This window comes from Phragmites australis, chromosome 15, assembly GCF_958298935.1.
Source record: "Phragmites australis chromosome 15, lpPhrAust1.1, whole genome shotgun sequence".
NCBI lineage: Eukaryota > Viridiplantae > Streptophyta > Magnoliopsida > Poales > Poaceae > Phragmites > Phragmites australis.
Window position 1 is genome coordinate 5,397,088 of NC_084935.1, and position 26,713 is coordinate 5,423,800.

At 42.9% G+C, this 26,713-nt stretch overlaps 3 protein-coding genes and 1 pseudogene across 7 annotated transcripts; 1 reads left to right on the forward strand and 3 right to left on the reverse strand.

Annotated features, from left to right (window-relative positions):
- Positions 1-231: 231 nt before the first annotated feature.
- Positions 232-3,021, reverse strand: LOC133893706 (uncharacterized). 3 transcript variants are annotated; one of them, XR_009904551.1, is made up of 3 exons: positions 2,650-3,021; positions 1,031-2,314; positions 232-955 (listed from the first exon to the last, which is right to left on the reverse strand). XR_009904551.1 is itself a non-coding variant. In XM_062334799.1 (3 exons), exons 2-3 carry the CDS (start codon positions 1,070-1,072, stop codon positions 560-562), a joined length of 438 nt encoding a protein of 145 aa, XP_062190783.1. In that variant the 5' UTR covers positions 1,073-1,674; positions 2,650-3,013; the 3' UTR covers positions 232-559. The 3 variants fall into 3 exon arrangements, 2 of the variants coding, with proteins under 2 accessions (XP_062190783.1, XP_062190782.1); XM_062334799.1 differs by having other exon boundaries at positions 1,031-1,674; positions 2,650-3,013; XM_062334798.1 differs by having other exon boundaries at positions 1,031-3,013.
- Positions 3,022-4,834: 1,813 nt separating this feature from the next.
- On the reverse strand, positions 4,835-11,191 carry LOC133892481 (putative MO25-like protein At5g47540). Of its 2 annotated transcripts, none has more exons than XM_062333292.1 (11): positions 10,617-11,191; positions 9,756-9,917; positions 9,531-9,649; positions 8,653-8,727; positions 7,885-7,978; positions 7,217-7,276; positions 6,679-6,747; positions 6,191-6,289; positions 5,459-5,503; positions 5,284-5,386; positions 4,835-5,067 (listed from the first exon to the last, which is right to left on the reverse strand). In XM_062333292.1, the coding sequence occupies exons 1-11, from the start codon at positions 10,740-10,742 to the stop codon at positions 5,009-5,011; spliced, it is 1,011 nt and encodes a 336-aa protein (XP_062189276.1). In that variant the 5' UTR covers positions 10,743-11,191; the 3' UTR covers positions 4,835-5,008. The 2 variants fall into 2 exon arrangements, with proteins under 2 accessions (XP_062189276.1, XP_062189277.1); XM_062333293.1 differs by having other exon boundaries at positions 9,756-9,927; positions 10,617-10,756.
- Positions 11,192-16,988: 5,797 nt separating this feature from the next.
- On the forward strand, positions 16,989-17,718 carry LOC133891927 (deoxyuridine 5'-triphosphate nucleotidohydrolase-like; annotated as a pseudogene).
- An 884-nt stretch (positions 17,719-18,602) lies between these two features.
- LOC133892410 (uncharacterized) lies at positions 18,603-20,811 on the reverse strand. 2 transcript variants are annotated; one of them, XM_062333168.1, is made up of 2 exons: positions 20,680-20,811; positions 18,603-20,170 (listed from the first exon to the last, which is right to left on the reverse strand). In XM_062333168.1, the coding sequence occupies exon 2, from the start codon at positions 20,135-20,137 to the stop codon at positions 18,821-18,823; it is 1,317 nt and encodes a 438-aa protein (XP_062189152.1). In that variant the 5' UTR covers positions 20,138-20,170; positions 20,680-20,811; the 3' UTR covers positions 18,603-18,820. The 2 variants fall into 2 exon arrangements, with proteins under 2 accessions (XP_062189152.1, XP_062189153.1); XM_062333169.1 differs by having other exon boundaries at positions 20,326-20,773.
- Positions 20,812-26,713: the final 5,902 nt, after the last annotated feature.

Sequence of the window (26,713 nt, forward strand, 5' to 3'; positions counted from 1 at the left end):
AGTTGTATAGTTCACCTCCATCCACTCAGATTATGCAGGAGGAGGCGAAAGGCACATATGGTCTCCAGTTGCCCAGGCATGAGCGCCACATGCCTGATTGATACACACCTTCCACCTACGAGCATCCTTAGAAGGAGAAGGCCGATGTTCCAGCATCAGCACGTAAGCGAAAACGTGCCAGAGGCAGGGCCCAGGGTAGGGGTCAGGGTAGAAGTTAGGAGTAGTCTGTGTTGCTTTTATACTTAATAAATGTAATTTGTTCAGTTTCCATTTGTAACTACTAATTTAAGGAGTAGTTCAGTTACTATGATGGTACTACCTTCTTATGCTACTATCTTATTCTTTGATAAGTCCTACATGAACCACTTAGTTAGCACTATCTAGAACTTGGCGAACAAACTCAAGCTTACAGTCAGCTGGGCTGTCAAAGAAAAGATTTAACTTTGATGCATCCTGACCAATGATAAGTGCAGCCTTCACGATCTGTTGCTGACTGAAGGTGGATATTTTCTTCAGCTCAGGGAACAGCTTATTCCTCTCATCAAGCTTCTTTTGAACTTCAATTTCCTGCAAAAAAAGCAGCCTGCGTAGCATTTAAAGTAGCAGTATTTCCTGTTTCAACTTCCACGAGGCTTCTAATTGATTTTGACACATTTGTCAATTCAGTAGCGACAAGATCATCTTCCAGCATGATTCTCTTACGACCAACTCCAGATTTTATTCCACTCGAGGGGTTACTGCTATGGTTTGGTGCATGATAATTTGACTCATCTGCAGTTTTAATTTGGTTGGTTGTTTCAGTAATGTCTGCAGTAGATTGCTCTTCATTCACTTCAAGATGATCCCCTGGACCTTTGGCCTTTCCTCCTTTAGCCAAATCATTTGCATAGATTTCACAGAGCTTATCATAGTTCACAAAAGGCTTCCCGTACAAGGCAGGTGCTCCAGGACGAGACTACAATATATATTATAAATCTATAAGCAAATAATTTAACAAAAAAAGTACATAAAAAATCTTAAATTATTATACCTTTGCCCAGCCCATAAATAGCTCTTTGTCTCCAACAACCATTTTTCTCTTGTCATCCCAACCAAAGCCACTGCATTTAAAACATATGTTTGGCTCTATATGCTTTCATTTACTTTTAGCTTAAACCACTTCCACCTTTCATCCTTGCAATTTTCAGGGATTGGTTCAGGACTCTTAAGAAGCACACTCCAAAGCTTTAGAATTGCTCCTAACACATAGAAATGCCGACTTATAGTCTCTTGAGATCATTGATAATCTGTCCTCATAAAGCAGCTCTTCTAGTCACATGCTAGTATGTGTAGAAAGTAGAAACGTTGCAACCATTTCTACAGTCACACTCTTAGTATCCTGCAGCCCGCCTATATCTCTCACCAACCCAGTTAGAACCCAAAAACAACGCCTATCCATCCGAAGCTGCTCAATACACAGGATATCACTTTCGAATATCATATCATTCAAATTCTTTTTTCAACTAGCTGGGTCAAATCTACAAGGCTCTCTAGTCAGCATATATCGACGCCTCCTAACCAATACTGCCCAATGCAGGAAAAGGACATGTAATGCCAGCAAAAATTTTATTCTACGTCACCTCATTGCATGGCACAAGATTAGCATATCGCTCCTGGCAGGAGGTCGGGCCATTTCTGTGAAATAAAATTTGGCAAGTTCAAGATTAAAATTTAAGGAGGTAATTCATAAAAAAAATTAGTGGCTCCAAACAAAGTAATCAATCAATTAGGATATTAAAAAAGGCATCTTTGCTACAAACACTTAAAAGGCCAGCAAAAAGCTTTCTTAGGTGCACAACACAATTATTTAAAGGAAAAAGATGCTCAAGACAAGTGCAAAATTATTAACACAAAAAATGCATTGCTTAATGTGACTAACATTATAATGCAACATAAATTGTACCTCATCAATGTTGTCATGTTGGACGGCTTCAACAACCGTTGGATAGCTCATAGCATCATGTTCATTGTGCTGAATGTAAACATCTATAAAGCTGCTTTGGTTTGCAAGCTTCATCATTTTAGATACAGATGCATCATCTTTTAGATGGTCTATGCCAGCTTCAAGATTAGTACCACCAGTGGTATAAAACAGATTACCGCCATCTTTGAATCCTACGCTTTTAGCAAGGCCTAATATGCAGAAGTAGCACGTTTCTTCCTTATCAATGTTTTTAAAAAGGGAGACTTCACCTCCCTCATAAATTAGGTCACCATGCTTTGAAAAAGTACCCCCATGGTGCATTAAAATATTGATTCACCCTGGAGCCATTCTCTGTGCAAGGAAAAGAGATGTTCTTAATCTGTCCAATCATCAGTCAATTTGTACATAGGAAGATTTAGTTCAATACATGCCCAAGAATGCCTATCTAAATTAAAATACAGAAGCATAGCCTAATTTTCCCCAACAAGGATGAAGCAAGGTAAACCTGATCCCTCACTAAAGATAAGATTCAGATTTATTTTACCCAAAGATGAGTGCACAAGGAGCAAGAAATAGTGAAAGGAACAAGTATAAGATAAAGAAAGGAGCTTTCGACTAATTTTAGTAAGCCAAGCACTCACTATTCAACCAACCAAGATCATTCAGTAAAGAAAGCAAGAAAGCACCTGCCGGTTGGAGCCAAACAGCCAGGCAGCAGGACACAAGAGAAGTTCACGAGCTGAGGCTTGGGCTGCCGTGAGGCCGCGCGTTGCTTGAAGCCGCTCGAGGCCGCGCGCTGCTTGCCGCCGCTCGCGGCCACGCTCCTGCTTGCCGCTGCGAGGCCGCGCTCCTGCTGCCGTGGACCTTGCTCACTCGGCGTCGTGCGCTGCTTGTTGCCATCGCCAAACGCAGGCACCGCCGCTTCAAATGACGCACACAACAGAGTGGGATAGGGGATCGAGAGCATATCTAGGGCAAACACTCGGGAACAATTTTGTAATTTCGCATCTCATCCCGTGCTATTCCGCCCAAAACCCACCCACCGTTTGAAATGGTGGAAAAAGAGGAGCCGATTTCCCAAACCAAAACCGGCCACTTTTCCCATTCCCTTCATCCAAACAAGAGTTTAAATCCATCCCACCCCTCATATATCATTCCCACCCTCTATTTCCCCCTACCCAAACAGCACATACGGGTATAGGCAATCCAGTCATTGCATGTGACTGATTTTTCTTATTAATTTCGTGATTTATTTTGTGCCTCAAATTTGACGATTCTAAACTGAAGGACCAAATAGTGGCAAACGTAAGGGAGGACGCTCGGTTTCAATGGCAAATTTGCAATTCGAATTTTTATAATAGCGAATCTGCAGTTCGGGTTCAGAGTAATGGCAAATGTGCGAGCCCTTTTGCCATTCAAAATTTGCCCAATCCAAGATATATCATTGAAAACTTCCTTATTCTGTCAGTGCCATCTCCTAAAACTCTATGCCCGTCGATGCAGCTGTTGACCACTTCTGGCAGTCTTGCCGTGACGGACATGCGAAAAGACAATTTTACTGCCTTCATTCGCTCGCAGACGAATCAGTTGCTGCACTCTGAGGCTCCCAAATCCCAATCCCTGCCTCCTAGCTCGAGCTCGAGCTCGAGCCCATCGCCTTGACCTGGGCGTCAGTGCAGGTGCATCGAATACCACCGGACTCACCACCGCGCACGCGCACCCGAGTACCCGAACACACTCCAATTCCACCGTGCGCCTCACTCCGCCCTGCAGCCCCATCTCGTCGAACGTTGGCATCCACTCCACCTTAGGCTACTGCAGAGTATCATGCACGTAAATAAGGTACTTCGTAGGATTTTTTACGATGTGTTAAGTAATTAAAAAAGAGAAAAAAGATAACAGTATCTTATAAAAGATACAGCTCTAGTATGATATAATATGTAGATTGTGAGATAGTATGTATTAGATGAATCAGCTGTAAAAATAATATATTATGTGAAAAAAAATTCTATTGTGTTAACTGACGTAGCAATATAAAATACCGTGATAAAACTTTAGCATTGAGAACAGTGCCGCTACAGCTCTGGCTCCCCGTCCCTGGTGTCGAGCCATGGCTCTCCACGCCTCAGCCGCCGGGCAGAGGCCCGCCTCCCTCGACCACCTCCGCTCTTCTATATAAGCAAACAGAACTGATAGCAGTGGCATTTAGGAGCATAGAATTTGAGGATAGTGGCATTGACGGGACATGCGTGCTTTCAATGGCATATCAGAGATACGGGACATTTCCAATGGCAAATAAGAAATCGTTCGTATCTTGGGTATGTGTTGTATGATCGGAACCGTATTTCAACGTGAGATTATTACTGCCTGGCCCTGTGAACCAATCATGCCAAGCTGATTGCAAGCTTATTCTGAAAGTTATCTAGTCGTACTGCCGATCGACACTGTGCGGTTCAGTTTTACAATCATAAGGCAAAGTTTCCAGAGATTTCACAAAATAGTGTACCGACCGAAATTAAGAGCCTCAGTTTTACAATTATAGAGATATGGCGTTCCTCGATTCATGAATGGGAATTAAGAGCCACTCAGTTAAAATGTTGTTTGCATCAATATGTAGAATTTAATGTTTGCTGTAACGAAATTGGACTGTTTCCCCTTAAACATTGGCTTATCATGCAAACCTAGACAAATTTGATAGCAACGTATGATGCATTGTTTAGGAAGTCATGTGTAGTACATAAGCGAGTGGTAAGTACGGTCATCGGGTCATGCACTAATTCCGTTTGGTCGACGTTAGATATGATACCCTCATCTCATATTTGCTTCTGAATTCTTTAATAATTTGTATGGTCGCTGAAACACACCCATACGAAAGGGTAAGAACCATACAACCTATAGAAATTATCACATCTCCATGGCAGCATCCAACCTGAGTCATATTGTTGCGCTAAATCCAACAAAATAACACACAGAGGTTTATTATTACACATGCACTTTCTTAACAAAAGAAAAATCATCAGTGACTAATTACATCCTCACAGATACTCAAAGTGCCGATATTTCTTTTATGACCTGCTCCTTGTCTGCCTCAAACTGCTCATCCTCTGATATAAACCATAATAACAGTCTTAGTTAATGCCAAACTGTTAGTGGCAAATTAAATCCAAATAGTAAACGACTACAGTGATGAAATTCGATCAACATTAACAAACAGTTCATGCGCTGAAAATATAACTGAACCGCAGCTAAGGCCTTGTCAGTAGATTAGCAAGCAAGTATAACCGCAAGTACAAGCGGAGAGGTTAAAGTGGGCATTGTACCTTTGTCAATCTTGAATCCAGCAAAAAACCGAAGAAGCTTGCTTCTATTTGTGACTAGTATGTTTACAACCTCAGCCGATTTGTTTTTATTCGCAGCAAACAGCTGCAATACAAAAACCAAATGAGTTTAAGCGAACTTTTGTTGGGAAAAGTTTGTTACCGCTGCCATGCTTACCTTAAACACGTGAAACGCCTCAATTTGAATATTTTTACTTGAATCCTGAAAATTTAAGAAAAACAATAAAAAGTTCAAAGGAGAAAATAACATTAACAGCAATACTACAAGAAGAGTCAGGAGAAGGGTGGAGCACTTCAACTATGATCTGAAAAGAGTATGCGAGCAAATGTTGAAGGGATAGCATACGCAACAAGGATTACCAAAATAAATCAGAACTAGCACTACTTCTATACTAATAGCCTTATAATTATGCCTCGTTGATATTAGTCAAGTAAAACAAAATCGCAAAGAAACAGTTCAATTTGCAACTATAACCCAAAAGGTCCTAGTGTGACCCTATCCTTTCTAACAGCCAGTTAGAAAGGTAGAGAACCCATCGCCAAAAGATAAAAATTAGTTCATCTGAGGAAACAAAAGAAACCTACCTGTATCCTTTAAAATTTTATCCTTCATGTTGGAATCACAGAAGAACCTACAGTATCTACGCTAGATGATGTTACAGTTCCCAGAACACCAAGCAAGGGCCACATACTGCTCGACTGGAGTAGAAATGCAATTCTTCACGATCCTAGCTAGCTTTGAAATCATCGTTTTAACTTTTAAGAAAGTTATATTACTGACATTGTCTCACGTTGGCGTGAACATGCTAGCAAACTGCAGTATCATTACTTCAAGCATGGATAACATGTAAACTGCAAGCTCAGGTCGTTACAAGTGAAGCATACTGACCCTTAATAGATTCATCAGAATCATAAGATTATCCTTTGAACTAACATAGCGCATCATGACTGCAGAATTTGATCTATCCAGCAGCATGTCTCCCAACAGCTGAAAGGAAAAGCATATTAACATGATAAATAAAAAATTTATACAGGATCTTGTTATATCAAATCAAAAGAAAATAGCACTGAAGCAAGCAAATTTATCCATTTATGAATTATGAATAGGTGTCTGCTTCAATCAGAACAAAAAGAGAAGCCTCAGGAAAGTTCAGTGGCAAGACCATTCAAACATCAAATTACACAAGCTACAGAGAGCTGTTTGATTGAAAGTTCTACTGACACATAATAAAGCCCGTGAAGTGGATGAGATATGGAAAATAATTTTTATATTACAAAAAACACAAGATATAATAAGCATTAAGTGTACTGAGGTTCTCATTCAATTGTCTGTAAAATCAAAGCACAAATAAAATCAATCATAATAGAACAGTATACCTTGATAGCTTGCCTTTTTGTTATGTAGTTGGGTGATGATAACAACCCAGAGTTGAATTCTTCAAAGAACTAAGGAAATGGGGAAGAAAACGGATTAATATTAGAAAATAAAATAGCATGCAAAAAACATGGTGTTAAAGCCATATAAAGTAGACAGAACAGGTTATAACACCAGCCAAACTAGGGATCGAATTAATCAATGGTTCAAAGGGTCATCTATGCAAGATTTCTAATGGCTCATAACTAAGATTTAAGCCTAAAGACAAATACACAGAATGAACCTTGTCAACAATTTGTTCATCTGACCAATCCAATCAGGTCTCCCCAACTCAAGACAGTATGTAAATCAAGCAGAGCTTGAAACATGAATGTGAACTGTGCTCGTTTAACCACAGAATTTAATGATGTGCCACAACTTGACTAATAAGATCATGAGGGATCATAAATAGATTGAACACATACAGCACAAGGAAGGATACAACATCATTTGTAAAATGACATAATTTAGCAATAATGGCCCCGAGCTAAAAATACTGACCCAATCAAAATTATTGGAAAGAAATTCAGCCACGGTTGCTTTATGCCTCGTCAGTAGTTCCTGTTTACAGTTGCATAATATGATAACACAACATAAGAGTATGTATATACGAAAAGGAACAGGAACAGGATTGAATAAAATGCAAACATTAGACGAGCAAGCATGTTCATTCCTACATTTCACGACACCAAAGTCATCAATTAAGTCTTTCAGCTTGTACTTATTATGCCCTGAATCAAATTTCAGTGGGAATACCTGGGTTGATCTTGTCGTTGCCAACATCACTCTTGGCCCAAAAAAAGGTGATGCAATGAGCACGTAATGCAGAACTGATGTGATAGTCTTAGTACTTAGGTCTTAGTACTTAGGTGAGTCTCAAGTACAGAATTACGAAGTATAAAGCAAGAAAACTCAATGATCTTACCACAAAGCAGGCTTCTTAACAGAGCAGTCAAGGAACATCAAATAACCAACAGCATTACTTTATATATCTTTTGCGTAATTGTCGAAGTTATGACAATAAATAATTGATTGAAGTAAAAAAAAATCTCTATTTCCATGAGTAGCAAAACAGGCTAAATATGTTGTATACACAGTTCAACGTTTGAGCAGAACATAAGCATCACTTGACTCAGTTTTCTTTAAGGAAAGAGAGTGAAGAAACTCACCTTAAAGGTAGCAGAAGCATCAGAAGCTATGTCAAAATTTGGAAGCTGTATATAGTCGAAGAACTTCTTCATGTGTTCAGACTCTAGAACATATCTGTCGATGAACAAATACTATGAAAAACCAGCACCAATCCTACAGGAGCTTCCATTTCTACAACATTTGAGTACTTCAAATGGATATCTAGCTTGGACCTAGATCATCGTTGAAGGTATTATTTTGTTTTGATATCCTATAATTTTCTAGGTAGGAATGGAGCTCACTGAAAGCACATTATTGAAGCTTGCAAAACCATTTGTAGCAATTTTAAAAATATACAAAAATCATCCAAATGATACAGGACCTAAGTGCTAATATGTGCGCCTTTGAAATGGATGCAAGCAGACCTATAACTGATTAAGTAAAAACTTGAAAAAAAAAAGGATTTGGTACAAGAAAGGACAACTCAGAAATAATCTTTGAAGTTTGCCATGCAAGCATTTCGTACAGCGTACTACAACATATATTTTCAGTTATTCACTCATGAATCAACAATTTTAATGTGCTCTACTGCTCAATGACTCTAAAAAATGGAATTTTCATTATGGCTAATGAAAAATGTGTATCTGACTTATTGCGACTCTGAAATGAAAGACTTCCTCCCTGAGCATTTCATGGGCATGACAGTTTACTGTGACGGATGACATGACGTTTGATTCATCTGCTAATTGTGATAAAAATGTATACCGTGTGTTAAAGTATGTATCAGAATTTCAATTCAGTAGTGTCACCTTGCAATGCTTTGGTGGCGAATACATTCCCTTAACATAGCACCATAATGTAAAGCAATGTCCATATTCTCATACCTGTAAGGTGAAGAAATATATTGTGAAGTGCAAATAATGAGCAAACTAAACAAAACTGGTCCCAGATTATCAACATAACACAACTAATTCCAGATGAAGATAATGGAAGCTTATAAAGCTAACCACATTTGCTGTGCTGCCATGATATATATTGAATTTTTTTCCTCAGCACATGTATTGTCAAATTCGTGTGTAAACTTGAATACATGGGCATACTCTAGTAATATAATACCTCAAATGATGAGAATTGGATAGTGTTCAGTGGAAGGGTAAAAGCAAAAGCATCATTTAAATACAGAAACTAAAGCATCAAGGAAGTATCTTTTTTTGGGGGGGGGGGGGGGTGAAAGGCCACGCATCATCTCAAAAAACAATCTGCAAACACGAAAATAGAACATATATCCACTAACCGTTGATTTAGTGATAAAAAACAATTTTAAACTACAACATACTTTAATAATCATCACCATACTGTAGCTGGTACATGGACATGGCCGCCAGGTGAGAGACAAATTGTGTATGACACAAACCACATAAGAACTAAGAACGCACACTTTTCGAACCAAATCAATTAAAATATTGGATCACACAAACACCAGAAATGAAAATGCATCCAGTTGTGTAGTTTAAAAATGGAAAAATGTTTTGGTGACTACAATTGGACACCAAGTTTTACTTTAGGATTCAAACTAGTACATAAGAGCCAGGTGGAGAGATAACACATGGTCATTTGGTCACATGGGCGGCAGTAAAAATAGAGAACTGGTCATCAGTAGTTATTTTCAATTGGACATTAGTCTTACCCAGAAATTAAGATGTCCAAGAGATCTTTATTTGACTCAAGGTACTCAGATGCAACTATCTTTGAGGATACTTGCTGTCTTTGCAAGTTTGCAACAACTTGAGTAGCATCTTTCCTGGTCTGCAACAATCCACAGTACAGATACGTCCATAAAATAATTTACCATGTTTTTCCATTTGGTACTTTCAACCTACGTACATCAGAAAACAAAATTCAAGTTACATACCTCCAAATTCAGTTTTGGAAGACATATAATTAACAGTCGTAAAGTGTTCTCCCTGAAGAATTCTTGGGTCAGTTGCACACAAGCTTCAGTTACAGGCTCTGATTCACCGTTCCCATAAAGAATAGATTTCAGTTCCCTGATATTCTTGCCTAACTCTGCCATCTGCATAAAACTTAGTGCAACTCATTTTAATGGATAGGTGACAGTGCACAGTTAGAATACACTTTCTTTTTCTTATAGAAGACCATAGCCTCAATAAATATCTAAAGGTTTCTATAGCAATATAAAACTGAGCATAAAGCTGTTTTTGTACATAGTGCAGGGTGTGGTGGTTGGCTGGTGGCAACTTCAGTATTATTTAGTTCAGAATAATCTTAGTAAAATAAAGTCATACTTTTGCTTACAGACGTTCATAGTCACTAGTAAGTAGTAACTCTGCAGTGAGCATGATGACAAGTTGCAAGCTTGATAACCTATCAATGCTCATATTTGCACCAAATATTATCATCATTAAGTAACTCGGTCATGCTGAAAAATGTATCTCGCGGAGTTCCATAAGCTATCCCCTTTCTCTTTGCTACAATGCAATCATGAATCACATCCGAGTAAACTAGTGCAGTTGTACTACATACTACTGAGGAGTGAGGAATTGCGAAGCAAAAGCAAGTAGCCTCGATCGTATCACTGCTCTAGCTGCCAGCATCATTTCCGACTGTGACGAAATTAACCGAATTCGAGGTTATGGATCACAAATTAACCAAACAGCTCGCCCATTCACGCACAATCAGGGCCGAACTCACAGGCAGGGATGGGGAATCGAAGCCACGAAACCCTTAAACAAAGGGCCATATTCGATCTCACCTTCTCCTCGCGCTTGGCGTCAGCGCCCCGGGAGCCGGAGTGGAGGTCGACGAAGATGAGGAGCTCGCGCGTCAGCCGCACGACGTCGGCTGGCGTCCGCGGCTTCGACTTGAAGAGGCCCTTCATCTTGCCCGCGTCGTCCGCTGCCGCTGCAGCCGCCGCGGGGGACAAGCGCGGCGGGGAGGGAAGGGGCGAGGCCTTGGGCCTCCTCCGCCCCGCCGACCCGAACGAGAAGCAGCCCCGCAGGAACGCCACGGGGTCGCCGCGCGACAGGGCCCTGGGGCCCCTGCTCTCTCTCTCTCCTCCCCGCGGGGCCGGGGCGCGATCGGAGCGCGGCGAGCGAGCGAGGAGGGCGAGGGTTTGGGAGCTCCGGATCCGGCTCGTAATGCGCGCGCTGCGGTGGGGCGGGGGTGGGGTGGGGTGCTGGGCAGGAGCACGAGGCCGGAGATCCCTATCCACCGGAGAGGACGTGACCGGGGTCGCGTTTCGCGACGCTTCCTCCTGTCTGCCTGTCGCTGTGACGCAACGTCGCTTGTCGCTGTCTCGTTCTCTGCTCCGCCTTCGCTCACGACTTGCTACCCGCCTTTCTGCGCGCACTAACTTTGTGATCCGCTTTGGATTCAGTGACGACCCTACGATCCTTCCTGGGACGGCTCTGCGGAAATCCACGGCTCATCGGCCTCGCACCTGAACCCGAATGCGATTTACCATTTTGGACTAGGTTTTCGTTCGTGTCAAATCGTATTTAACTCGGTGATTTAGTCATTTGGAAACGTACGGAAATGTGATTCAGCTTTTCACTGTTTGGGATTCGTCTCCAGCAAGATCGGCAAAGCCGATCTGTATCCCTGTGCTGTGCAGCGGATGCCAATTGGTAGGATGGGGCGAGCCTACAGCGGGATCGGCAAAAAGGCGGTACAGTAATGCGGAGTCCTTTCGGTAATAAATTTACAGATGAAAAAGAAGACTCTAACACTGTTTACAGAGGATGTAAGTGAATCTAAAAGGAAAGGGAGAGTCCTATAATATATAAAATAGATTAACCGTTGGAGATAAAAAAAGATACTATAATAATATTATAAATATTATAATAGTATTATAGATGATAAATTTTTAAAATATTTACTTAAGATAACTAAGATGCCTTTTTCGGCTTCCACGAGTAATCCGATCGTTAACCCCCACGGAATTTGATCGGTGTCATTGCCAAGTGCCCTGCTACAGTCGCACACCCGAGAGCAACAGGAGATGCAAGAGAATACCCACTGGATGCGTTCAAGTTTGAAGGATCGGTCAATTACTTGTGCGATGTATGAAAGATTTTGAAGCTCGATTTCTTCCGGATTTTGAATTCGACGATGAATCCGGGACCATTCTTCGTAGATGGAGTAGTGACTCAAAAGCCGACACATCCTTGGATACGAAAGTTTAGTTCGAGCATATACACCAGTCTCTTGTAGACTTAAGTCGACCTTGACCTACCTTTTTGCACCGATGAATATATGGCCCTAGCCAGTAAGGTGTCATTTTTTTAAGTACAAACATACACGCATATTATACCATCTAAATTGTACACACCTGGGATTTTTAAAACTCGATCCCACGGCGGATGGTGTGCTGCCACTATACGCCAATCCAAATTGCCTCTGTAAAGCTCGAGCGAACTACCACCGGATCGATAACCGTTCGCAGTAAGGTGTCACTTGATCCATGTTATTTTGCTAGTCCTGGGCAATAGATAATGACGAGGCAGTTGGGCCGGGAAGGTACGTTCATGTCCTGCAAGATGAGCGGTCCAGAGTGTGTGGGGCTGTGAGGGTAGTACCTTGAGTTGATTTTTGCATGAGCAAGCATGGACTATGATAATCGAGTGAAGTCAAGTGTAGTGATAGAAAAGAGTGTGGCTCAGAAACGGAACAAAAGTAAAAGAGGAAACAGTACAATGATTCACAGATCCAAATTATTCCATGTTTTTCCGCTTCTGCTTTTGAGTTTAGTGTTAGTTGGGGCTGGAGGAAAGAAGGCATCATGGTGTTTATGAACTTCTAAGAAACCAACCTTCATGGCTCTTAGCTAAACTAGCATATCAACTTGTGCGACTGTACATGCTAGAAATTTAATTTACGGTTAAATTGTAGATATTTATGTTAATAATGGTTGAATACTAAGATACATCAGCTATTTATATTTATATATTGGAATGTAAAATATAAATGTATTTTTTGTTCATAATATTGGAATCATGTTTATTATTCGTGAATAGATCTAATTTATAATTTTCATTTTATGCGTTATGCAAATTGATTTTATTTGTTTCTTAATTTTTTTGAAATTATTATTATTTTTAATGTCGTCATTGTATCTCATATTATTTTTTTGAAATACATTATAAATTCTTTGATATTATTTTTATGTGATAATCCGTAATATGTTTGTGTTCTGTTGTTATAATTCTGTAATGTTTGATTACACGCATATTTAATTGGCATATTTTAATTGATTTGGAAAAGTATGTTGATTGCTAACGTAATTAAATTAGAGTTTGCTAACATAACCTTGTTGAACAAAGGGTATCTAAAGAAAAAAGAAGAAAAGGGAAGGTAAGAAGTAGTCTTGTGACTGGACTCTATGATTTGTTTTTTATTCTTTTACGTTGTTTCGTCTGGTTATTGATCCGTGGTTACAGTTAGTCAATCAATCAGTTCGACGGTTGAATATTTTATTTTTTTAGAATTTTTAAGATTTTTTTAGAATTAACGTGAAGGTACTAAAAGGAACCTCTAATTAGTAAGTATAAGATTCAGGAGCTATCGTGTTATTACATGCATTACCCAATATTAGGGTATGCTTGGAAAAGAATAATTTTACACGAATTTTGTGGCATACGGTTCAATTATGCATAATATTAGGGTGTGTGTTGTTCGTTTCCTCCAAAAATCTAGCTTCCGAACGGGATTGGCAACTTTCTCAGGTCTTCAAAAACTAGGCCGAAATCTGTTTTGAGGACTACAAATCAGAATACGAGGAACCAAGAAAAGAGCATGAACTTAAAAAAAAACAAATTTTACAAAACTACATATACTTTGATAAATTATCGTAAAACTACATATTTAATCAATAGTTTTATAAAACTATAAATTTAGTGTCAATTTTATCGCAAAATTATCAATATTTGATAAAATTATCGCAAAATAGACATATCCACTTGCAGTCCCACAACAGCTGTCAGCTCATAAAACAAACTATCCAGAGCACATGAAACTACAGATACTTTGATAAACTTATCGCAAATTATAAACTTACAAATTTAAACAATAGTTTCATAAAACTATAAATTTAGCATCGATTTTATCGTAAAACTATATATTCTATCGCAAACTATTAACCTGACAAATAGGTCTCGCTTGCAGTCACATAAGCTCTCGAATGGTCCGTTTCATGAGCTGGTAACGGAGCTGGTAATATCTCTTCAAGAATATATAGTTTTGCGATAAAATCAACGCTAAATATGTAGTTTTATGAAATTATTGTTTAAATATTTAGGTTTACGATAATTTTACTAATATATTTATAGTTTTACGATAAAATTGATATTAATATGTAGTTTTGTAAAACTATTATTTAGATATGTAGTTTTACGATAATTTTATTAAAATATCTATAGTTTTATGAAATTTACTTTTAAAAAAGAAAAAGATGACATTGGAAGGAGCTGCACAATAGGGACACGGAACAAGGAGCGTCAGATGTGGTGGACCGAAGTCACGCTGTGACTTTACTTCTCAAAGTAAGAGGATCCTGATCCATTTGTCAAGGTCGGTGCATTTGCTATCAAGCAAACTTCTAATCCTTACTATGAATACTTCGCAATTTGGCGATGATGAACAGTGATGGCGAATCAAGTAAGGGTTAGATTTTGGGTTCACTCTAAAGCTCTAAATCATAGCTTTGGGTGGAAGTATGACCAATGGTAGACAGTGAGCCATAGTTTTGCGAGCATGCCATGGGTTACGCCGGTGGGCTGCCGACGAGGAGCTCAACCAGTTAGGCTGGCAAGGCAGCAGGAGGAGTGTGGCGAAGAGAAAGTGGCAAACTGGCAACTCAGGCGGTGGTTCACCGACGAAAGAGGGAGGCGATCGCCAGGCAGATGATTGTGGAGAGCAGGAGGCAGAGACAAAACATACGATGGGGATGAAGTGTGCCAACATTTGCTCGACAGAGGAAACTGACAACCCCAATGCTCCTGCGTATTCTCGAATCTCGAAAAAAGACATACAACAACTCTGAATATCACATACGATTTTAAACTAGAACCGTCTAAAAAATAATTTAATGAAAAATTCATGTACAGATGTTTATTCGGAGCTATCTGTACAAAATGTATCACAGACGATTTTAAACTAGAACCGTCTAAAAAATAACGAGGAGTAGTTCCTACAAAGTGAAACACTTTAGTACAGACAGTTCTCATTTAAGAACTGTTTGTACTAGTAATACAAACAGCTCCTACATAAAACCGTCGATATAAATGATATAGTTCAAACGGTTCCGATACACCCCAAAGCATCCCGCTTTGTATCTCCCCGCGCGTAGATGTTCAGACGGTTCCAAATACAACCGAGCGTCCCACTTTCATCTCCCTACATGTTCTCTCACACGTAAATAGTTCAGACGGTTCAAAATACAATCGAGCGTCCCGCTTTCGTTCTCCCCACGCGTTCACTACGTTCCCAGAACCTTCTCTCACGAAATATTATCCTCCCACATCTTCCTAGAGCGCCCCTGTCAGAGGGTTAGCTCCTATTGCAGGGATCCTGAGGGACCCCTTTTTAGAGATTCAGCCGGAGAGATGATTCTGAATAAGTTTGCTGGAGAAATAAATGGATGTAAATGCGATGACAGGTGGGGTGGAATGATCTAACGCAGAAAAGAGTAAATGCGCTGGGGGGATTTTTAGATAGGTTCGGGCCGCACTGCGCGTAACACCCTACTCCTGTGTGAATGCTATAAATGCCATGAGAATGTCTCTCAGGAATGTGCTAGTTACAAGAATGTATGTCTATTCTAGAGCCTTAGGTTCCTTGTTGTTCGGTTTCTATGCTCGTACGAAGGTGTTCTTCGATCTCTGTTGGACTCAGTTGGCTCTGTGTGCGCTTGTCTGAGCTTGGATTTGTCATAGACTGTGTTCGATCTGCCTCTGTCCGTGTCTGCCGGCTCCTTAAATACTTGCCGGCGGTAGCGTGCCCCGAAAGGAAGGGCACGACTTCCAAGACGCCATAAATGGAAAGAGCATCATCATGGCCTCTGCGCGAAGTGAAGGGGGTTGAAAACGCGCCCGGTCTTCAGTCGTCATGATGGCACTGGCAACGGGCGCTGTGGAGAGGGCCCACCGGGCAGCCGCAGAGCGGCCCGGCGTGCCCACCCGGTCTTGTTCGCCTGCCACAGCAGCGTGGCAGACGGAACGCCTCGAGCCTCGCGATGCTATCCCGAGGCGCGCTGGATGGCACGGGATGGGACCCGTGCATTAAATGTCCCCACGCCCTTCTGCCAGAATATGACAGGGACTGACACCGAGCGTGGCGGGAGCAGTTGGAGGTGATAGGCCACGCGCGCTCTTAAATGCGGCATCGGGCCTTTCACTGGCTGACACCTCATCGCTGGACCCCTGTGGGGGCCACTGACGGGGGGCTTCCTGGGTCGTCGGGAAACTGAGTGCTTCGGGGTCATTGTTCACCTCCCCGGGCACTCTCTCCCGAAAACGCTCTTTTCTTGGTCCTCGGGGAACCGAGTGCTCGGGGGCCACTGTTCATGGCCGAGCACTCTCTCCCGGGCTTGGCTGTACGGATCCTCGGGGAACCGAGTGCTCGGAGGCCGCTGCTCGTAGCCCCAAGCACTCTCTCCCGGAACTACCTTCCTTGGGTCCTCGGGGCACTCGGGTGCCCGGGGGGCCACTGGTCGCAGCCCCGGGCACACCCCTCTCGGTACTCGGTTCTCCTGGTCGTCCGGGGACTTGGGTGCTCGGGGGTCACTGTTTACCTCCCCGAGCACTTTCTTCCCGGTCACTTAGTCTCTGCAGATCATCAGGGAACCTGGGTGCTCAGGGGCCACTGACTGTGGCCCCGAGCGCCCTCTCCCGGGACTTAGTCTTTTTTACCTCGCGGAGATGACCCCGCGGGAGGGCGCCACGTGGCGGACTGCTGGCCTGGCCTCGGGATTCAGGGACCCCTGGTTCCTGATTCACCGACAGCCCCTCATATCTCCAGCCCACTCCCTCCCCTTCCTCCACCTGTACGTCGGGCTCCTGTTGGACCCTCCCGCTGATCGATTCCTACCCTTCTCCCACTCTCCCACCGCCTCCGCGCAAGAACCCTCTCCACCATGGCCATGGTCGCTTCCAACGGCGCCGCCGCCGCTGACTCCGTCCATGAGCCTCCCTAGAAGATCTCCAAGATCTCGCCCCTGCTCAAGGTCAAGAATCTCTCCAAGAGGGTCATCCTGCCATCCCGCGGATCTGCCCTCACCGCTGGCTACGACCTCTCAAGGTATACACTTTCACGGATTGTCTGATGCTCTTCTTGTTTGCTAGTGCGGCGGAGATGGTGGTGCTGGCGAGGGGGAGGCGTTGGTGCCCACGGACCTTAGCATTGCCATCCCAGAGGGCACCTACTCATGCATCGGTGAGCGACCTGTTTCTCTTTTCTTCTTTCGCGCCCTTTCTTGCTTTGCACTTTAGATGTTTGTCAAAATGCCTATCCAATCTGGTCGTTGCAACAAAGAGGTCGAGGCTGGTGCTGAAGCACTCCGTCGACGTGGGCATCGGCGTGGTAGACGCGAACTACCGCGGCCCCGTGGGGGCCATCCTCTTCAACCACTCGGACGTGGACTTCGCCGTTAAGCCCAGTGACCGCATCGCGCAGGTGATCATCGAGGTGATTGCGACACCCAAAGTCGCAGATGTGGAGGACCATGACGCCACCGTGCGCGGGGATGAAGGGTTCGGATCCACTTACATCTGAGTCATGATGATATCTTTCGATGGATGTAAGCTTTCTTGATGTAATAATATATCCTTTAATATCATTCTGGTGTATAGTATGCGAGCCGTCTGTGCTATATTATTCTGGTTGTAGTTTGGAGATTTGGATGTTATGGATGGTGTTGGGCGTTGGTTTCTTAGGTAGTGGTCTTGTAAGAATTATCCTGAGCAGAGTCGAGGTGATGAGCACCCACCGACGCAGCAAGCAGTCACGGTGGGCGCTGATTTTATTTTTTGGTATTTCTGAGTTAGTACATATGGTTCTAAACTACGAAACGTCTGTACTATTCCTAGTTCACAGACGCCTCGAAGTTACAGACCATCTGTACTCTTTCTAATACAGACGGCTCCAATAACGAGTCGTCTGTACAAATCATTTATACAGACGGTTCAAAACCCAATATTTGTACATACTCTTTTTCACAGACGGTTAAAAAGGTGTCTCGTACGAAGTTTTCGAACCGTCTGTATAAATATTTTCTTCAAGTGCCGACTTTTTAAATAGGACTCTTGAGTCATACCACACGAGTAAGACTACCAAATCACGTGCACTGGTTCCTGTTGGCAGTGTAGATTGGTTTCATTCCCCTAGTCATAACACTTCTATCGGATTCGTATCCTCTGATGTTATAAAGCAAATTCACCGAAATATACAGTAATCTAAGGCTGGTAAACAGTACCATGCCATTATTTACTGTAGCGTTTCTACTGTTCATAAAAGTTACTGTAACAGATAACCCGGTACATACATTCCGGATCTAATGGTTCAAGAGGAATTCAATTCTCCCACCATCAGTCTGTTGCAGTCATGAATCTGGCAGACTGTACCTGTGTTGCACCAATCAGAATTCAGAAGTCCACCAATCTTCCTGCCGGCACTGTATCGCATGGTAGGCAAATAGATTACCGATGAACATTTTTAAGAAGATCGAGAAGCTAGAACTCGTTACTGAAACAAAGAAACCAAACCATTTTTCACAAGTCCTGACTGATACCTTAATACAGAGCAACTAATTTCCGATCTGATGAGAAACCTAGAACAAGAGCATGAGAACGTGTTATTCCTCTTTACTAGTGCACTACTAAGATTCAGTTGAGACGGCTGCAAATGCCATCTCTTTGCTTCATTTCCGGTTGCTGGTACTTCTGGTGATCCGGCCGATCAAGATTAGAAGAATGCCCGGCTGCCGTAGAACACCTTGGGAGACGGTTTCTCCTGCTGCCCGGCCGTCGGTTTCTTCACCGCGCTCGAGTCGGCACCACTAGAAGCAGCGTCGGAGGCGGCCGCGGTGCCGCCGCTCTTCTCGCTGCCGTTGTCCATGTCCAAGGGAAGCTTCATCTTGGCCAGCGACTCCGTGAACTGCTGCATGCTCTTCATGTACATGTCCATGATCTGGTTCTGGTCCACCTTCACCTCCTGCTCGATGTTGACGCTGATCACCGGCTTGTCCACCGCGTTCTCCGACACGACGCCGGGGGAGTTCACCGCCAGGCTCTCCTGGAAGGTGGGGGACGAGTCGACCTCTGTGTCTGCGGCTTCCGACGCCGCCTTCTCTTTGTGCTCTGCTGACGAGTGGGCGTTCCCGGACGGCTCCGAGTTGGACTGAGGGGTGGCCGGGACCGCCGCCGCGGCAGGGGACTCCGTGGTGGAGACGCTGCTGACCGGCGTGTCGCTCCGGAAGGCGCCCACCGAGTCGGCGGTGCTGTTGTCCGTCGAGAAGCTCTCCACGAGGCGCACGCCGGCGTCGTGGTTCACAGTTGTGGCGCCGTCCCCGTCCTCCGAGGTCAGCAGGCTCTCGGAGCTCTGAGCCTCCACGGCCGTGCACGGCAGCCCTGTGTATTCCGAGACCATGATCTGGTTCTCCTCCACGAGATTCAGGTCGGGGAACTCGATCTTCTCGTACTCCTTCCCGTTCCCAGCGCCGGCGTTCTCCGGCTCCTCCTCCGGGTCGGCCAGCGCCGGCTTCGGCGTCGGCGAGATGGGCACGACCTCAGGCACGACCCCGATGTAGGAGAGCTCGAGTTGCAAGAACCCCGAGGGGGTTTGGAAGAGGTCGCTGGTGGTGAGCGGGAACTCGCGGGCGAGCGTGCCGCCGTCGGCGGCGACGACCTCCGGGAGCGGCACGAGCGCGAACCCAAGCAGCTGGTCCTGCATGTAGTTCTTGACCCGGCTCAACATCCACACCTCGCACCGGAGCGCGGCGTCCACGTCCCCGGGGCGCACGCCGAGGCGCAGCGACTGGTCGAACACCGGGTTGCGGCCGCCGCCGTTGACGACCTGCGTGGAAGCCACCGCCGCGCCCTCCCCCGGCAGCGAGACCCGCGCGTACACGTCCTGCTTGTGGTAGATGCAGATGTTCTGGATATCCCGCGCGCTCCCCACGTGCACATCGACGTACCCAATCAGCTCCCCGCTCCCGCTCCCGTTCGCAGCCGCCGCCGGAGCAGAAACCGCACCCTCCTGCTGCTGCTGCTGCGGCTCCATGACAAGAACACACCTCTACTCCCAACTCTGCAACTGCAACGCAACCGAGAGGAAGCAACAAATCAGACGAAATCCATATTACAAGATCGAGTCAATTCTCTTCCACGGAAATCAGAACCGGTGGGAGCAGCAGCTGCATAGTCAAAATCTGAGAGGTAGGTGAAGAGAAACTGTCGGCAGATGCTTACTACAGTGCGCCGAGCCAAGCCGGAACTGCACACCAGCTCCACAAGGTTCTTGAACAACCTGGTGATGGACTGATTCCTCCTACTCCTACTTGCTTCAACCACGCAACTACTCAAACCACACGAACTAAAATACTAGCAGAACCCAGTGAAGCACCTTCGGCCAAAGAGACTTGCAACTAGTTGCTGCATGCGCCAGAGAAAGCCGACCAGCGATGCGTAGGTTTCCATCCCAATTAAGGGAAAGCGCCGCACAACAAAGAGAGCTCAAATCCCAGCAAAGCAGAGCAAGAAAAAGGCAAGCAGGGAGATCTCATCTCAAACTCAAAGCAGGGGAGAGTTCTTGATGCCACTTACCCTGCTGTCCGTGCTGCTCGATAGCCAGGGACGAACGAAGCAGAGCCACTGGAATCAAGCAGAGGAGAGCGAGCGGCAGCCTGGTGGGGGGGGGGGGGGGGGCGCTTGAGGATATAACGCCAAAGGGGATTAGGGTCGCAGGGGTAGATTTTTTAAGCTGCCTTTGACCCTTTTTTTCCACCCCGTTACCAAACTAAAATTGCTTTTATTGCCTTGTTTGGCCTGACCGTACCGTAGGAGCCCATGCTTAGTAGAGCAGTATCCAAAGGAAGCCCCCAATCCTATCGCGACTGCAGTTAGGCCACTCCTAATGCTCATGGTGTACCATATCAGCATTAATTAGATAACCACTTAGAATAAAAGTTGATGTGGTAAGAATTAAATGAAAAAAGAATAAGCTATTGTCTTTCATAAAATATTAGCTTAGCTCAAAATTTAAGAGATTGAACGTAACATAAATATGCACTGGGTAGCTTATGTCTTATATACTATGAGATGAGAGAAGAGAATGTGTATTAATTATGTAAATTCTATTTTAGAAACAATGTATTAAATAGTTTATATCTACCTTATATCTATATGATATGGTAATTTTTAAACATTAGTTTGTAATGTCTTATTGAAAGTGGTCTAGCAATTAGTCTACTATACAAGTAAAGAAATGGTTTTAAAAATAGGCTTAAAGGGGCAGGAGGCGCACATACATACGGAAGGGAGCGTCGCGGAAAGGACGCGAAAAGGATCGCGGAAAGTCCGTGGCCGTGAGCTCCGTCGGGGGGCACTTTGCGCGGTTTTTCTTCCGTCGTGCCGCTGCCGCGGGCCGCGCTCGGCTTGGCGCTTGCGGTGGCAGCGCGTGACGGGGAAAGCCAATGGCGTGCGCCCACCTGCGGGGCGTTTGGGGTGGGGGTGGGGGTGGGGGCGGGGGCGGGGGCGGGGGCTGGTCCTTTCGGCCGCGTTTTTTAATCGGAGGGGAACGAACGAACCGGCTGGGCGGTGCTGCGGCCTGCGTCCGGTGGGGGTGGGTGGGCGCGTGCCGCCGGCGGGAGCTTTTTTTATTTTTATATTTCGGAAAGCAAAGAATTATAAAATTAGGCGTTTGTTCCAAAAAATTTGGAAAAACAGATTACTATCATCTTTCCAACTAGTGACATTTAAAAAAAATAAAGATTAAAAAATAGGCTATTATGACCTTTTCAATGAGCAACATCTTTTAAAAAAATAAAGATGCCATCTTTCCAACGGTTGGCAGATTAAAAATTTAAAAAATACTGTGTTTCAATGCTTCAAAATTTAAAATACTATCGAAATAGTCATAAAAAATCTTGAAAAAAGTATGTTGTAGATGTTGTTATAATCTATCTCTCAAAAAAATTAACTTAAATAAATACTTTTACAATAAGAAACAAAAAAAATAAATTTCATTGTACATAGGGTGCAAATCATATTTTTTTTGTCTGATTTTTTTTAAGAGCTAGATCATTGTATTCTCTATATTATAATTTTTTTAAAAAAATTCATGACTATTTTGATAGTGTTTTGAATTTTAAGAACAATGGAATGCACTGTATTTTTCGTTTTCACCTTTTCAACTGGTGGTAGTAGTGTATTTTTTGCAATTTTTTCAATTAGATGTCTAGTTTGCAATTTTATGATTTTTGAAATAAAAAAATCTTGTGGGCAGTGTCGTTGTCCACCCGTGGGGCTGCAAATCTTGATTAGCAGGCGCTCGCTCGCTCCGTTGCTCGCGCTCCCTCTAACAGGTCCAAACTTTCTAATTTTGGATTTTTTTAAAAAACTTTTCTCAATATTTTTTCTCGATATTTTTTAAAAACTTTTCTTGTTATTTTTTTCAAAAAATTATTTAGAAAATTATTCGGAAAACTTTTTAAAAAATAAAAAGACGCGGGAGGAATTTTTTAAAAAAACAGAAAGTTGAAGGGCTGTCGGAAAAATTGCTGGTTTGCTTCCTGAGGCGCGCGTGGAATAGCATGTCCCGTGGGTTCGGGGCCCCGCGCGCTGGCCGCTCGCACGCTCGCGCAGAGTTTTCAAAGCGGATATCATCTCGGCCCTTTTCCGCGGCCGCCATCATCTTGGACTAGCGGCGAGAGGATCGGCGCGGACTAGCTCGCGGGGCCGGATCGCTGCACTTGCGGTTTGCACGGTCGCGGGACGGGGAAAAGGAGAAGCGTGCGCCTGCGGTGAGGCGGACGCCCGGCTGTCTGCGACAGGAGCGGTAGTGGTGGCCATCGGATGCCTGGCGTGCTGGCACGCGTGCGGCGGCGGCGGCGCTGGGCTAGCTAGAAGCTGAAGGAAAAACCGAATCTGACCCATGTGACAGTTGACGCCTCCACGAGATGGCATGGATCCCATGGCGTGGGGTGGGGAGGTGGTAGTGGCGCCCATGAGCCGAGCTTTTTAGACCGTTTCTTCCTTGCAAATGATCCTGCAACCGTCGACAGGCGTCGGTTGCAAAGCATGTTCATGGTGGATGAAAGGAGCCATCGAGTGGGTAAGAGACTAGAAGTATACAAGGTTAGCTGTGTTTCTGCACTGTTTAATCGGCGGTATACCTGAGTAATATTCTTTTTTCTTTCTCTGAACTACCGGAGCAAAGCTCCTATGTAACTTCCATCATAGTGTTGAAGTCACACATGCATATGGATGTAACAAATTGACCGAAAGAAAGTGAATCGATGGTGCATCCATCAACGTGTACTTGATTGTATGCGCTTAGCATAGTTCAGCTGGTTAGGATTATCACGCTGAAATATGTCCACTTGATTTTGAATGATAACTCGGTATATGTGTTCGTATTTTTTAAGACTAAATCTTACGAAGAATAATACATATATGCATGAATGTGTTAAGTAGTCAAAGCGTGTGCCTACACTACGGATGTTATTTCTCCAATCTTATTTAAATGTTTGTTTAAACAAACCCATATGTATGGGTGTGGGTGTAAGTGTAGTGTGCATGTGTAAATGAGTCCAACTTGTACTTAGAAAAATGTGTACTTGAGTGTAAGTATCTTGCATTTACATCCGGTAGCTGTTGCAGGGAAAGGATATTCTTAGTGCACTTTTGGAACATAGGAATGATAAAACATATGAATAGGAAAAATACATGATTTCGGTAGAAATGTAGTTGCAAAACAGAGTATTGTAAAACAAAAAAAAATCATAGAAATAACTGTTTGGATGGAGCACAAGAAAAACACGTGAATTTGAGAAGAAAGATTTAACTAGCAACATATAACAGTATTAAAACCATCACATGTTACACTTGCAGTGGGCCCAACAGCCCTAACCCATTTATTATCCCCCCCCCCCACCTAACGCAGCATCTCCTTCCACCTTGCCTCATCCTACGAAAGGGAAGAAAAAAAGAGATCAAAGTGAATGTTTCTTTCCTTGTGGTTTTCCTATGAAATGGGCAATCAAGAAAAATTCCCTCCAATTTTCTTGTGCTCAAATCCACCATTCCAAAGGGATGAACAATGCTCATTCCTATAGGAAATGGAATTCTCCATTTTTACTCATGTTTGTTTTAGCTTTTAGCTAAAAAGCTAATTTTTAAAAAGCTGAAAAGCTAGTTTCTGATGAAATTAACTAAAAGCTAAGAACCTGGTCGAGAGAGGCTTTTTTGATTTTTGGTGTGCTGAGAAGCCAAAAAATTCTCGTAAAAACCAATAGCCGAAAGTCAAAAGCTAAAAAGCAACTTTCAGCAAAAACCCAAAAACCAGCTGAAACAAACAAACCTTTAAATTCTGGTTAGCATGGCTTAGCGGGTTGTAGATTTATAGTGATACTGGCAATATTTCCTGAATCTAGAAGCCAAAACCCAACCAAGGCTCGAAAAACTAACCAAAATAATTCGTAACTCTTTTATTTTTGAGGTTTCAAAATTCGAATGTCAGATAAGTAACAATCACTCGTGACAACAATATGATATAAGTTGTGAATCAGTAATCCATATGTTAACCCGTGGGCCATGTGATGCTACGACCTGGCATTGGCGTATCGATCGTTTATTCAAAAACATCACAATCTGAAATGTGAAACAAGTTATCTACAGCATAGTGTTCAAAGAAAAGGCAGAAGCGAAGGTCAAGCTTTATAGAAGGCAGAAGCATTAGCAATCAATTGGGCTTGGCCCAATGAAAGCCGCGCTCGGCTGTTGCTCTCCTGTTAAATTTCCACTTAGAAGAGTCTGATGGCCCGGAAATATTCTGCTCAACGAAGGGAAAAGAGACTTGCATAGCTTTCGAGTACTCTTCTTCGATAAGCAATCGCCGTTAGGTCCAACGCAGATACGGCTCAGCCGCCGCTATGCTTTTACAGTGACTTTAAGGGCTAATAATCTGCCATGTTTGGCAGGTAGGGTGAAGGCGATGTAGCATCGATCTCTCTTATCCTGTGTAGGGAAAGCTTGTGCATCTGTCTCACTGTGCAACCGTACGATGCGAGATCGATGACTTAACACGGGCACGTACTCTTCTAAGGATTGGGTTATCTGGATCAGTGAATGCTTGAATGCTGACAAGTATATATAATTATTATTATATATTTTATAAATATTATATATATCTTTAAAGAATATATGACGATAGTACGTATTCTACTTTTATCTTGGGTGCTAGTTGTGGTTGTCATAGAGTTAAGGTATAGAGATAATAGACAAGATAATCATATCAAATAGAGAAGCTACCTGATATTTGATCGGAGTTTATCGACCTAGAAAGAATAGGTTCGGAGTAGTTTGAATAGGTCACGTCCAAGTACTCTCTACTATAAAAGGATGGAAGAGAGGTACGTCCAAAACAATCTTTTTCAACAACAATACAACAAAAGTAACTCATGTCTTCAGATCTCTGAAGTTGCGAACCCTAAAGCGGGTCTAGTCGGATAGAACACTTGCACCCATTGAAGATTCATGGCAGAATCATCCATCATTCGGCTAGATCTTAGCAGTAGGAACATGAAGCAATTCACTAGTTCTTAGGGTTAGATTCATATACAAACCTCTTTATACTTTGTGATCCTAAGAATAATTAATGCAAGTATCGAATATCTAACTATAGGGTATATACATATAAAGAGTATGCTATATACGGATAGGATATACCATGTGTATACTTAACAACACTGGATATTATGGAACTGAATCCGCAATATCTGATATGCCCGGAATCCAGATGATGTACACTAGTAAATTCTCGATTGTTTACTCAACTCGAGAAGACTAGTACCCAGGACATATCTATCTACTTAGACTATAAGGAAAGTGACTCTCTATCGACTACAGTTAGACAGGAGGTGGTACATCACCTCTATATAAGGCAGGGATCCAGACCCCTCGGGAGGACTTCTTTCTTTTTGCTAGGCTATTGTAGGCATGCATCAGGAACTTAGCGTAGGAGGAACTCGACGACTTTAGCCCTAGGTTAGATTAGATCCGATTTACTCATGAAATAGTTATTGTTACATACAGGATTATGTAAATATGTTGTAACTAGATTAATTCATAATTAACACATCACACCTTTAAAATTAGTGAAACTACTTTTATTACTTTACTTATGCTATGCTTTATATAGGAAAAATAATGGTAGATATGAAAATTTTAATTACAATGTTGTTTATTAACATATTTATTTTATGCTTGTGAACTTTGTAAAAATTATGAAGAAATTAATAAAATTCTAAATGAAGTGAAGCCAATTTTAAAGATCCTCTTAAGATACGTCAAACATAAAAAATATGTGTTTATATGTTAAATTTTTTCTTAACATAAGTTAATAAATGAGCTGCGTGTTTCAACTTTTTTTTTCAAACTTCATGCCTTAGAATATGATGCAAATGATATTATTTTTCAATTTTTTCACAAAAGATATTAGAATTGTCTCTAGATTTTTTAGATTTTATTTTTTTTATTGTTTTTGATTTTTTTTATTTTTTTAATACAAATTCGTTTACCGAATAGTTTGTATTACCGGTGCGACCCGGTATGGTCGGTAACCGCAAATTTCGTTCGG

Coding starts and splice junctions, on each gene's coding strand:
- LOC133893706 (XM_062334799.1), bottom strand. CDS start 1,072: ATGGTTGTTGGAGACAAAGAGCTATTTATGGGCTGGGCAAAG. Junction 956..1,030: donor TATTTATGGGCTGGGCAAAG/GTATAATAATTT, acceptor TATATATTGTAG/TCTCGTCCTGGAGCACCTGC.
- LOC133892481 (XM_062333292.1), bottom strand. CDS start 10,742: ATGAAGGGCCTCTTCAAGTCGAAGCCGCGGACGCCAGCCGACGTCGTG. Junction 8,728..9,530: donor TTGGACATCTTAATTTCTGG/GTAAGACTAATG, acceptor TTCACCTTACAG/GTATGAGAATATGGACATTG. Junction 6,748..7,216: donor TTTCCAATAATTTTGATTGG/GTCAGTATTTTT, acceptor CCATTTCCTTAG/TTCTTTGAAGAATTCAACTC.
- LOC133892410 (XM_062333168.1), bottom strand. CDS start 20,137: ATGGAGCCGCAGCAGCAGCAGCAGGAGGGTGCGGTTTCTGCTCCGGCG.